Raw genomic sequence first — 12,734 nt, forward strand, 5'->3', positions numbered from 1 at the left:
GGATTGTAACTATTTTATTATAGTGCAGGGAGCGAGTATATTCATGTCCTCATAAAATATGATTGGGCAAGTGAGTCTGCATGCACCCAGTGAAGGCAGTGAAGGCAGTCTCCGGGGGTTATGTTGCTAGCTATGTTTTTGTTTCATTAAAATTATATTCGCCTCCGAATTCTTCATATAAAGCATAACACTAGAATGATGAGGAAAGAATTGCCCACATTAACGTTTGGACCATTTTTTTTTTTAGAGGGAACGGACTTATGCAGAACAAATAGTTAACAACGCAATGACACTTACGAGAGGGAAGGTAATCATGACGTGCAGGGATTATTTTTGTAACCATTGAAAGTCTATGCCAGATGATCATAAAACCTTGTGGTTTGGCCACTTCATTATCCTGTCGCTCTTGATCCTTCTTGTAAGCAGTGATGGAATAAGTACCCAATTTCCATACTTAAAATAAGCCTTAATAGAGTAAAAGTAAAGATACCTTAATAGAAAATGATTCAAGTTAACGTGAAAGTCACCCATTAAAATCCTACTTGAGTAAAAATCTAAAGTATTTGGTTTTAAATGTATACTTCAGTATCAAAGGTAAATGTAATTGGTAAAATATACTTAAGTATCAAAAGTATAAATCATTTCAAATTCCTTATATTAAGCAAACCAGACAGCACCATTTTCTTGTTTGTTTTTTATGTATGCATAGCCAGAGGCACATTCCAACCCTCAGACATCATTAACAAACTAAGCATGTGTTTAGTGAGTCCGCCAGATCAGAGGCAGTAGAGATGACCAGGAATGTTTTCTTGATAAGTGTGTGAATTAGAGCATTTTCCTGTCCTGCTAAGGATTCAAAATGTAACAAGTACTTTTGGGTGTGAGGGAAAATGTATGGAGTAGAAAGTACATAATTTTCTTCGGGAATGTAGTGATGTAAAAATAAAAGTTGTCAAAAATCTAAATAGTAAAGTAACGTACAGATACCCCAAAAAACTACTTAAGTCGTACTTTCAAGTATTTTTACTTGAGTACTCCACCACTGGTTGTGAGTAGCTAATTGTCTTCACCTATTGACAACTGGTTACTGATTGATTATCGAGCTACTTACTACATGTCAACAATGGTTCTGTAATGTAGAAATCCCATACTGCAAAAAAAAAATTACATGATGAGCTTGCGATAATGTAAGAGAAAGCTACACCAGTATCTGTGGTTGTCATTGTTACAGTTGCCTTCTTCAATATACATTATGATTGTTGTCTGGCTAGGATGGCACAGACATCTTGCTAACACACTTTGAACATTTATTTGTTTATTTCTCACCAAGCGTTGGCTCTGTTCCTGCAGACAAAATAATAGACGGGTCCGGTTGTTCAAAACCAGTCAAGAATGGACTTTACAGTCTTCTTGTACAGTCTGCTGAGGTGGCGTCATAACCATAGAATTAGGAATTAGAATACTATTTAATTTATTAAGTAATTTAATGGGATCTCTATGGTCACAACATTGAACCAGAACCGTCAGGCCACGGCCACTAGGTCGCATCATTGCTCTCTATTCCTCTATAGAGTAGAAAAAGGTGGCTCTTGCTCGCTTGCTTGTCCCTTTCGACTTGTTGCAGTCACATTGCACAAAAAATGCATTAAGATAATTCAGTAAAATGCAACAAATATGTAGGCTAGTGTCGATCTGTTACATATCTGCTAGTATCACTGGTTTAGCCTACTTGGTTACAAGGCTATAGACTAATTTCATACTTACAATACTTATCTTCTTATTGTAGGCCTGATTCTTCTTATTGTAGGTATGTGTATACCTTTTATTCTGAAAAATAAATCAAGCGAACTTGTACATGCAATAAACTATTTTATTGAGCCTACATTACACCCATGCATATACTTTTTAAATGATGGGCGTGTCATTGCAATGTACTGGACGATACTCCGGATAGAGACAATTAAGTCCACTCCATACGTTTCTCTCTCTCTCTTCGTGCTGTCTTTTATCCAGGCCATGCAATGCATTCCATGTGACCCGGTTTTAAAGATGCATGCAATGATCAAGAGGAATCGAGGGGGGCACCCATGCTCCTTTTCAGAAAGATAGAGAGCTAGAGGTTGGGGGGGAAAAAGAGAAATACTGTATTTGCATTGCAGAGGCTTATTAAACTTGGGCTCCAAACTGAGAGGTTCAGGAGACAAGGAGATACGCAATGTTCCCGAAGCAGAGGGTGCAGGTATGTACACGCTCTAACGTTATGATCTCTAAGGTATTTTAGGCTCTAGCGAATGCAAAAGGTGCAATATAACATGAATGGAGGAGATGGCTCCTCATGTGAATAGCAATGATGGTAAAGCATTGCTTTAGTTATTTGATTACTAGCCTACGGCATTTCATTTACAAATGTTCTGGGAAAAAAAGTGAAACACTATAAAATACCCTATTTTACCTAAACCGTTTGTAGGTGATTATCAATTGGAATGTTAATTAGATGTTGACAATGTCGATATATAAACAATAGAATGGTAAATTATATGAGATCTGATTAATTGGTCATTCCAATGGAACATTTAAGCACCATTTAAAGCACCATTTTATGTAGCTAAACACAATCTCATCGTGGGTGGGCAAATTATTGTGAGCCCAACGGTCAAGTCAGAATTTAGCGCTATCCAAGGGACTGAAACCAGCCACGCAAACCAACCATAGCACAAATCAACTTTTAAACAGCCTCCAGTAGGCGGTTTCTACTGTAGGCTATAGATTATGAAAGGCGTTCAACGTCGTTTCTGACTGTCCGCAGCTCTGGATTAGAGCGTCTGCTAAATGACTGTAATGTATCAAATGGTTTTACATTACTGTAGACAATTAGTACTTGAATTATTCAAGATTGAATGTCAGATTGGCTTCTGCAGCAGCCTATAACTATATGTGCCTTTGCTTCATTGCGAAGTTGTGTAGCCTATTAAAAGAGTTGCCAAAGATAGATTGGCAACACATAGCTGTTTATCATCACTTGTTGAAAAACTTGTTGCAAAACGTGTATCACTTGTATCAAACTTAAATTAACACGTCTCTCATCAGCAGGAAAGACATCAGTGAAAGAGGGATGGTAAGGAGATGATGGATCTTCAATTAAACTTGGATCCTCAGCTCTCCCCAATGGCCAAGCGGACATGATTATATCCCCAAGACTGTTGACACCATGTGGAATATGATTTACCTGAATGCTATTAGGTTTTTGTATTTCCTTATTCTAGTGTATGATGCGTTCGTCTCCCCCAGTAACATATTTGAGAGGTCGGTGGTTTCTAAAGCTGCTGGGTCCCGCTCGGTGGCCAGAATGGACGGGGACATTATAATCGGTGCACTGTTCTCGGTCCACCACCAACCATCAACAGAGCAGGTAGCGGAGAGGAAATGCGGGGAGGTTCGGGAACAGTACGGAATCCAACGAGTAGAAGCGATGTTCCACACCTTGGACAGAATCAACTCAGACCCGAACCTTCTACCCAACATCACTCTGGGGTGCGAGATCAGGGACTCCTGCTGGCACTCCTCGGTGGCTCTGGAGCAGAGTATTGAGTTCATTAGAGACTCTCTCATCTCGATCCGGGATGACGACAACAAAGATGGTACATCCAGACAGTGGTGCATTGATGGGACGCCTGCAAGCCAACCGCCCACTACCAAGAAACCCATAGCAGGTGTCATTGGACCTGGATCCAGCTCAGTGGCTATCCAGGTCCAAAACCTCCTGCAGCTGTTTAACATCCCTCAGATAGCGTATTCTGCGACCAGCATAGATCTGAGTGACAAAACGCTCTTCAAGTATTTCCTTAGGGTTGTGCCCTCTGACACTCTCCAAGCCAGAGCCATCTTGGACATTGTCAAACGCTATAACTGGACCTATGTGTCAGCAGTCCATACAGAGGGTAAGACACTTCACTTTCCATGTTAAGTTTCTAATCCAAGAAGTAATTGGCCTGCATGCTGCCTACTGGCCATCAATGCCTATTCAAACACAATTTTGATAAAGTTGTGTTGGGGATTGAACTGTGAATATTCACATTCTAGATATACATAGTTCTATCCAATTGATTATGATCAGTTATAACACAGGAGGATGCTTGAGGGGAAAACGGCTCATAACAATCGCGGAGCAAATGGAACGGCATCAAACACCTGGAAACCACGTCTTTGATGTATTTGATACCATTCCACTGAATCTGCTCCAGTCATTACCACGAGCCCGTCCTCCCCAATTAAGGTGCCACCAACCTCCTGTTATTCATATTTCATAATCATAATGGATTTAGGTCAAAAAAGGAGAGGGGTTCAACATCATCCACCAAAGTTAATAGCCTGTGCTTGTTCATTCAAGCCTTCCTCAGCCCTCTGGCCTACAATTCACGAGGAATCCTTGACAGGTACAAACCATTAAAGAGAAGCCACTTTCTCATGGTCAAATTCTGTGGTTGCAACAGATTTGAGTGGGCAACAATCCTAGCCCTTCAAGGTTCCTCAACCCTGGCCTAGCCAGCAGTGTTTGAGGGGCTTAATTGGGTGTGGAGAGAAGTCTCAGAGCAGTAAAGGTAGAAAAATGTTTGGATTCAACTGTAGGTTTAGTAGGAGCGAATAGCCGGTGTGTAGTTTGAGTTTGGCACATGATTATGACAGGCTTGGATCTATGAGGTTCTGTACTGTCAGTCAGTGTCAATGGTCAGTCAAATCAGTCCATGTCCATGAACTCAACTATTAATTAGCATTTTTACACAAGCTATATCAAATATCAAAGCTATATCAACCCACCATCAGATGGGTATACATATGGACACATTGGTTTTCCTTATGTTCCATTTGAATGGATCCAGCAATGCTGAAAGCAACAGATGGTTATTATTTTCCATAACTGAAGTAGTTCAAATAGCAATCATGACTACAAAAACATTCAATAAACAATACTACCTTAGAAGCTTGAACATGACGGCATTCCATATAATTATTTGTGTTGATGTACATACACAAAGATATCATCTTGTTTTGTTGGTTTATCAATTTCTGTTTAGAAATTAATGTGTGCTATTTACTACAGCAACCCACTGCTCACAATTCACTACCACAATCCACTACAAAAAATTCACTACCAGAACCCAATACTCAATATTCACTACCGCAACCTACTGCTCAATATTCACTACCGCAACCTACTGCTCACTATTCACTACTGGAACCTACTACTCACTATTCACCACCGCAAACCACTATTCACTATTCACTACCACAACCCACTGCTCACTATTCACAACCACAACCCACTACTTACTATTCACTATTTGCTACCACAACCCACTACTCACTGTTCGCTACCACAACCCACTGCTCACCATTCACTATCACAACCCACTACTCACTACTTACTACCTCCACCCACTACGCACTATTCACAACCCACTACTCACTATTCGATAACGCAACCAACTGTTCACTATTCACAACCACAACCCACTATTAATTATTCAAAACCACAACCCACTACTCACTACTCACTATTTGCTACCACAACCCACAACTAACTACTCACTATTCACTACCACAACCCACAACTCACTATTCACTACCACAACCCACTGCTCACTATTCACTAACACAACCCGCTACTCACTACCACAACCCAATACTCACTATTCACTACCACAACCCACTACTCACTATTCACCGCCACAACCCACAACTCACTTTTCACTGCCGCATCCCACTATGCACTATTCACAACCACAACCCACAACTCCCTATTCACTATCACTATCACAACCTACTACTCACTATTCACCACCACAACCCACTACTCACTATTCACTACAACAACCCACTGCTCACTATTCACTTCCACAACCTGCTATTCATTATTCACTACCACAACCCACTACTCACATTCACTACTACATCCCACTACTCACTATTCACTACCACAACCGACTGCTCACTGCTCACTATTCACCACCACAACTCATTGCACATTATTCACTACCACAACCCACTGCTCACTATTCACTACCACAACCCACTACTCACTATTCAATACAACAACCCACTGCTCACTATTCACTAGCACAACCCAGTACTCACTATTCACTACCACAACCTACTACTCAATATCCACTACTCACTATTCACTATTCAATACCCACTACTTACTTTTCACTACTCACTATTTACTATTCACAATCGCAACCCACTACTCACTATTCACTACCACAACCCACTACTCAATACTCACTACCCGCTATTCACTATTCACTACCACAACCCGCCTCTCACTATACACTACCACAATCCACTGCTCACTATTCACTACCACAACCCACTGCTCACTGCTCACTATTTACCACCACAACTCATTGCACATTATTCACTACCACAACCCACTGCTCACTATTCACTACCACAACCCACTACTCACTATTCAATACAACAACCCACTGCTCACTATTCACTAGCACAACCCAGTACTCACTATTCACTACCACAACCTACTACTCAATATCCACTACTCACTATTCACTATTCAATACCCACTACTTACTTTTCACTACTCACTATTTACTATTCACAATCGCAACCCACTACTCACTATTCACTACCACAACCCACTACTCAATACTCACTACCCGCTATTCACTATTCACTACCACAACCCGCCTCTCACTATACACTACCACAATCCACTGCTCACTATTCACTACCACAACCCACTGCTCACTGCTCACTTTTTACCACCACAACTCATTGCACATTATTCACTACCACAACCCACTGCTCACTATTCACTACCTTAACCAAATACGCATTATTCACAACCATAACCCACTATTCACTATTCACTACCACAACCCACTACTCACTATTCAATACAACAACCCACTGCTCACTATTCACTAGCACAACCCAGTACTCACTATTCACTACCACAACCTACTACTCAATATTCACTACTCAATATTCACTATTCAATACCCACTACTTACTTTTCACTACCCACTACTCACTATTTACTATTCACAATCGCAACCCACTACTCATTATTCACTACCACAACCCACTACTCAATACTCACTCCCCGCTATTCACTATTCAATACCGCAATCCGCGTCTCACTATACACTACCACAATCCACTGCTCACTCTTTACTATCACAACCCACTACTCACTATTCACTACCCACTACTCCCTATTCACAATCCACTATTCACTATTCACTACCACAACCCACTGCTCACTATTCACTACCACAATCCACTGCTCACTATTCACTACCACAACCCACTATTCACTACCCACTATTCACTACTCACGTTTCACTACCCAAAACTCACTTTTCACTACCACAACCCCCTGCTCACTATTCAATACCACGTCCCACTGCTCACTATTCATAACCACAACCCACAACTCCCTATTCACTATCACAACCTACTACTCACTATTCACCACCACAACCCACTACTCACCATTCATTATTCACCACCACAACCCACTACTCGCTACTCACTATTCACTACAACACCCCACTACTCACTATTCACTTCCACAACCTGCTATGCATTATTCACTACCACAACCCACTACTCACTATTCACAACCACAACCCACTACTCACTATTCGCTACCACAACCCACTACTCACTACTTACTATCCACAATCACAACCCACTACTCACTATTCACTACCACAACCCACTGCTCACTATTCACTACTGCAAACTACTACCCACTATTCACTACTACAACCCACTGTTCCCTATTCACTACCACAACCACAACCCACTACTCACCATTCACTATTTGCTACCACGTCCCACTGCTCACTATTCACTACCACAACCCACTGCACACTATTCACTACCACAACCCACAGGTCACTATTCACTATCACAACCTGCTACTCACTATTCACCACCACAACCCACTACTCACCATTCATTATTCACTACCACAACCCACTACTCACTATTCACTACAATACCCCGCTACTCACTATTCACTTCCACAGCCTGCTATGCATTATTCACTACCACAACCCACTACTCACTACCACAACCCACTACTCACTATTCGCTACCACAACCCACTACTCACTACTTACTATCCACAATCACAACCCACTGCTCACTACTCACTACCACAACCCACTATTTTCACTACCACATGCAACTGCTCACTATTCACTACCGCAACCCACTGCTCACTATTCACTACTGCAAACTACTACCCGCTATTCACTACTACAACCCATTGTTCCCTATTCACTACCACAACCACAACCCACTACTCACCATTCACTACAACACCCCACTACTCACTATTCACTTCCACAACCTGCTATTCATTATTCACTACCACAACCCACTACTCTCTATTCACAATCACAACTCACTACTCACTATTCACTATTCGTTACCACAACCCACTACTCACTACTCACTATCCACAATCACAACCCACTGCTCACTACTCACTACCACAACCCGCTGTTCACTATTCACTACCACAAGCAACTGCTCACTATTCACTACCACAACCCACTACTCACTATTCACAACCTACTATTTACTACCACAACCCGCTACTCAAAATTCACTACAACAACCCACTACTCACTATTCACAACCACACCCCACTACTCCATATTCACTATCTGTAAATGTTTTCCTCCTCTTCCTCTGAAGAGGTGTAGCAAGGATCGGACCAAGATGCGGCGTGGTAAGTGTCCATGGTTTTTAACATGAAAAAGTCAACATGAACACAAATACAAAACAATAAACGTGAACAAAACCGAAACAGTACCGTGTGGCAAACAAACTCAGTACCTTGTGGTGAACAAACACAGACTGAGAGGTAGCTCAGACTGGTTGACGGCTCTGGCAGCTCCTGGCTGGTTGACGGCTCTGGCAGCTCCTGGCTGGTTGACGACTCTGGCAGCTCCTGGCTGGCTGACGACTCTGGCAGCTCCTGTCTGACTGACGGCTCTGGCAGCTCCTGGCTGGCTGACGGCTCTGGCAGCTCCTGGCTGACTGGCCGCTCTGGCGGCTCCATGCTGACTGGCGGGTCTGGCGGCTCCATGCTGACTGGCGGCTCTGGCGGCTCATGACAGACTGGTGGCTCATGACAGACTGGCGGCTCTGGTGGCTCAGGACAGACGGGAGACTCTAGCGGCTCTGGACAGGCGGGAGACTCTAGCAGCTCTGGACAGGCGGGAGACTCTAGCAGCTCTGGACAGGCGGGAGACTCTAGCAGCTCTGGACAGGCGGGAGACTCTAGCAGCTCTGGACAGGCGGGAGACTCTAGCAGCTCTGGACAGGCGGGAGACTCTAGCAGCTCTGGACAGGCGGGAGACTCTAGCAGCTCTGGACAGACGGGAGACTCTAGCAGCTCTGGACAGACGGGAGACTCTATTAGCGCTGGACAGACGGGAGACTCTAGCAGCTTTGGAGAGACGGGAGACTCTAGCAGCGCTGGACAGACGGGAGACTCTAGCAGCTCTGGAGAGACGGGAGAATCTGGCGGCACCTGTAGACAAAGGACGAAGAGACAGCCTGGTGGCTGCCACCGTAGGGCTGGTGCGTAGAGGTGGCACTGGACGGACCGGACCGTGAAGTTGTACTGGAGATCTTGAGAGCAGGGCTGGTACCATCCGCCCTGGTTGGATCTTTACCCTAGCCCGGCAGATGTCCGTAGCTGGGATGTAGCGCACCGGGCTAAGCACGCGTACTGGGGACACCGTGCGTTCCACCGCATAACTGACCAGTACAACGCCCGCCACGGTTAGCATTGCTAGGAGTACTGTAGCGCTGAGCTGGCACAGCAGGACGTGTAGGGATAGGGAGGTGCACAGGAGGCCTGGTGCGTGAGGCTGGCACAGTCTTCACCAGACAACTAGCACGCACCGCAGGATGAGTTTGGAGAGCTGACCCAGGTGCCATCAAATCCCCGACACGCTCCGTCGGGCGAATGCCGTTCCTCATGCACCAACACAGCACCTCCCTCATAACTCTCTCCTCCAATTTCCCCATGAACTCCTTCACTGTCTCTGCTTCGCTCACCTCCAACACCGGCTCTGGTTCTGGTTTCCTCCTTGGCTCCTTACGGTAAACAGGGGGAGTTGGCTCGTTTCTGACTCCTGACTCTGCCACACTCTCCCTGTGTCCCCCCCCCCCCAAGACATTTTTGGGGCTGCCTCTCGGGCTTCCAGCCGCGCTGCCGTGCCAGCTCCTCGTAATGCCGCCTCTCTGCTTTCGCTGCCTCCAGCTTTGCTTTGGGGCGGCGATATTCCCCTGGCTCTGCCCAGGGTCCTTTTCCATCCAACTCGTCCTCCCATGTCCATGAGTCTTGTGATGCTGGCTGCTGCTGCTGCTGCTGCGGCTTCTCCTGCTGCACTTTGGGGCGGCGATATTCCCCTGGCTTTGCCCAGGGTCCTCTCCTGTCTAGGATTTCCTCCCATGTCCAGGAGTCTTGTGTCGCTGTTGTCACTGTCTTCGGCCGCTGTTGCTGCTGCCCGTTACCACGCCGCTTGGTCCTTGGTTGGTGGGTGATTCTGTAAAGGCTTTCCTCCTCTTCCTCTGAAGAGGTGTAGCAAGGATCGGACCAAGATGTGGCGTGGTAAGTGTCCATGGTTTTTAATATGAAAAACTCAACATGAACACAAATACAAAACAATAAACGTGAACAAAACCGAAACAGTACCGTGTGGCGAACAAACACAGACACTGAAACAATCACCCACAAAACAACAGTGAAACCCAGGCTACCTAAGTATGATGCTCAATCAGAGACAACTAACGACACCTGCCTCTGATTGAGAACCATACTAGGCCGAACACAGAAAACCAACCTAGAAACACAAAACATAGAATGCCCACCCAACTCACGTCCTGACCAACTAAAACAAGCAAATAACACAAGAACTAGGGTCAGAACGTGACACTATCACATCCTACTAAACACTATTCACTACCACAACCCGCTGCTCATTATTCACCACCACAACCAACTACTCACTACAACAACCCACTACTCACTATTTGCTACCACAACCCACTACTCACAACCACAACCCACTACTCACTTCCGCAACCCACCCACTTCTCACTATTCACTACCACAACCTACTACTCACTATTCACTATCACAACCCCCTACCCACTATTCACTACTCACTATTCACTGCCACAACCCACTGCTCACTATTCACTACCACATCCCAATGCTCACTGCTCACTACCACAACTCACTATTCACTATCACAACCCACTCTTCACTATTCACAACTACAACCCACTACTCACTATTCACTGCCACAACCCACTGTTCACTGTTCACTACCACAACCCACTGCTCACTACCACAACCCACTACTCCCTATTCACTACCCAGTACTCACTATTCACTACCACAACCCACTACTCACTATTCACTATTTGCAACCGCAACCCACTGCTCACTGCTCACTATTCACTATCACAACCCACTACTCGCTATTCACTATCGTAACCCGCTACTCGCTATTCGCTACCACAACCCACTGCTCACTATTCACTACCACAGCCTGCTAGTCACTATTCACTATTCACTTTCCACCACTCACTATTCACTCTCACAACCCACTACTCACTACTCACTAACTATTTGGGGAGGTGGTAGCAGGTAATCTACAGCATATGAGACCTGGAGACCAAGACAATCCTCGGCTTCTGTAGCTACAGTTTTGTTCTGCAGTACAGTGCTGCCACAGATAGAACAATGAGACAGATATTTCACCAGACATATAAACGTGAAGCATCCGGTTGTTGTTTCCACTCACTACAAAATATGGTGATGAGAGGAAGCCCAGTGGCTAGCAGTGGGAGAAGATGGTGCGAGATGGATTTTGTCCGATGTTCAGCTAATTTTCTCATCAATTAAACATTTGATCTCCATACAGTTTTCTGTTTCCAAAACTAGAATATGTAACACACAGAGTGGACTGCGTTTTGTAGACTTTACCCTTTGCCAAAGTTTCAAAAAGTTACGTTGTTTAGAAGGAGTTCAAGGGTGAATTGAGTTTTGCAAGTTTTGCACACGCTGCACTTCACAGAGTAGGTGTTCCCTAATGGAAATGTGCAAATAAATGCTCAAATGCACCAACAGGATCTCACTAGCTCGTGCTTGGCTCTGCCAATCTCCTTGCTTGTTCTTCCAACTGGGATTAATTTACTCCCATTGGAAATGACATGCTGTGGTCTATCTTGGGTTAGTTAGACAAATCTTTGCTGGTCTGTAGATTATTATACAGTAATTAAGATTCCAGTTCCAGGTGATGAGATGTCTGAATGACATCAGGGTCATAGCTGCCTGCCTGATGTGCATATGAACGTTCCTCATAGTCACAGTGTGCATCCTATTGCAGAATATAGGCCCTGTAGGCCCTGGTCAAAAGCAGTGCACTATCCCTATGGGCCCTGGTCAAAAGTAGTGCACTATAAAGGGAATAGGGTGCCATTTGGGATGCAGAAACAGACCTCTGGTCTGTCTGCAGTGAGGGAGACTTGGTGATGAACTGATTAAAACTCAATTACATTTCTGTTCTGGTGCACCTTCGTTATTTACCAGACCGATGAGCAGAATGATTAGTATTTTTTGTTATTATTATTATTAAATACAGTGAGATACAGTGACATGGCACTTCCGTCTC

The 12,734-nt window shown here is 44.4% G+C and overlaps 1 protein-coding gene across 4 annotated transcripts in view; it reads left to right on the forward strand.

Annotated features, from left to right (window-relative positions):
- Positions 1-2,061: 2,061 nt before the first annotated feature.
- LOC109903232 (metabotropic glutamate receptor 1) overlaps positions 2,062-12,734 on the forward strand; it is a 34,288-nt gene continuing 23,615 nt past the window's right edge. For 2 of the 4 annotated variants that reach the window (XM_031787801.1, XM_020499880.2), the window contains exons 1-2: positions 2,063-2,239; positions 3,088-3,938. In XM_031787801.1, coding sequence (XP_031643661.1) covers positions 3,209-3,938 — 730 coding nt within the window. In that variant the 5' untranslated portion in view covers positions 2,063-2,239; positions 3,088-3,208. Of the gene's footprint in view, positions 2,240-3,087; positions 3,939-12,734 lie in introns of all 4 variants that reach the window. The other 2 variants (XM_031787804.1, XM_031787802.1) reach the window with 2 other exon arrangements.

This window comes from Oncorhynchus kisutch, linkage group LG14 (assembly GCF_002021735.2).
Source record: "Oncorhynchus kisutch isolate 150728-3 linkage group LG14, Okis_V2, whole genome shotgun sequence".
Taxonomy (NCBI): domain Eukaryota; kingdom Metazoa; phylum Chordata; class Actinopteri; order Salmoniformes; family Salmonidae; genus Oncorhynchus; species Oncorhynchus kisutch.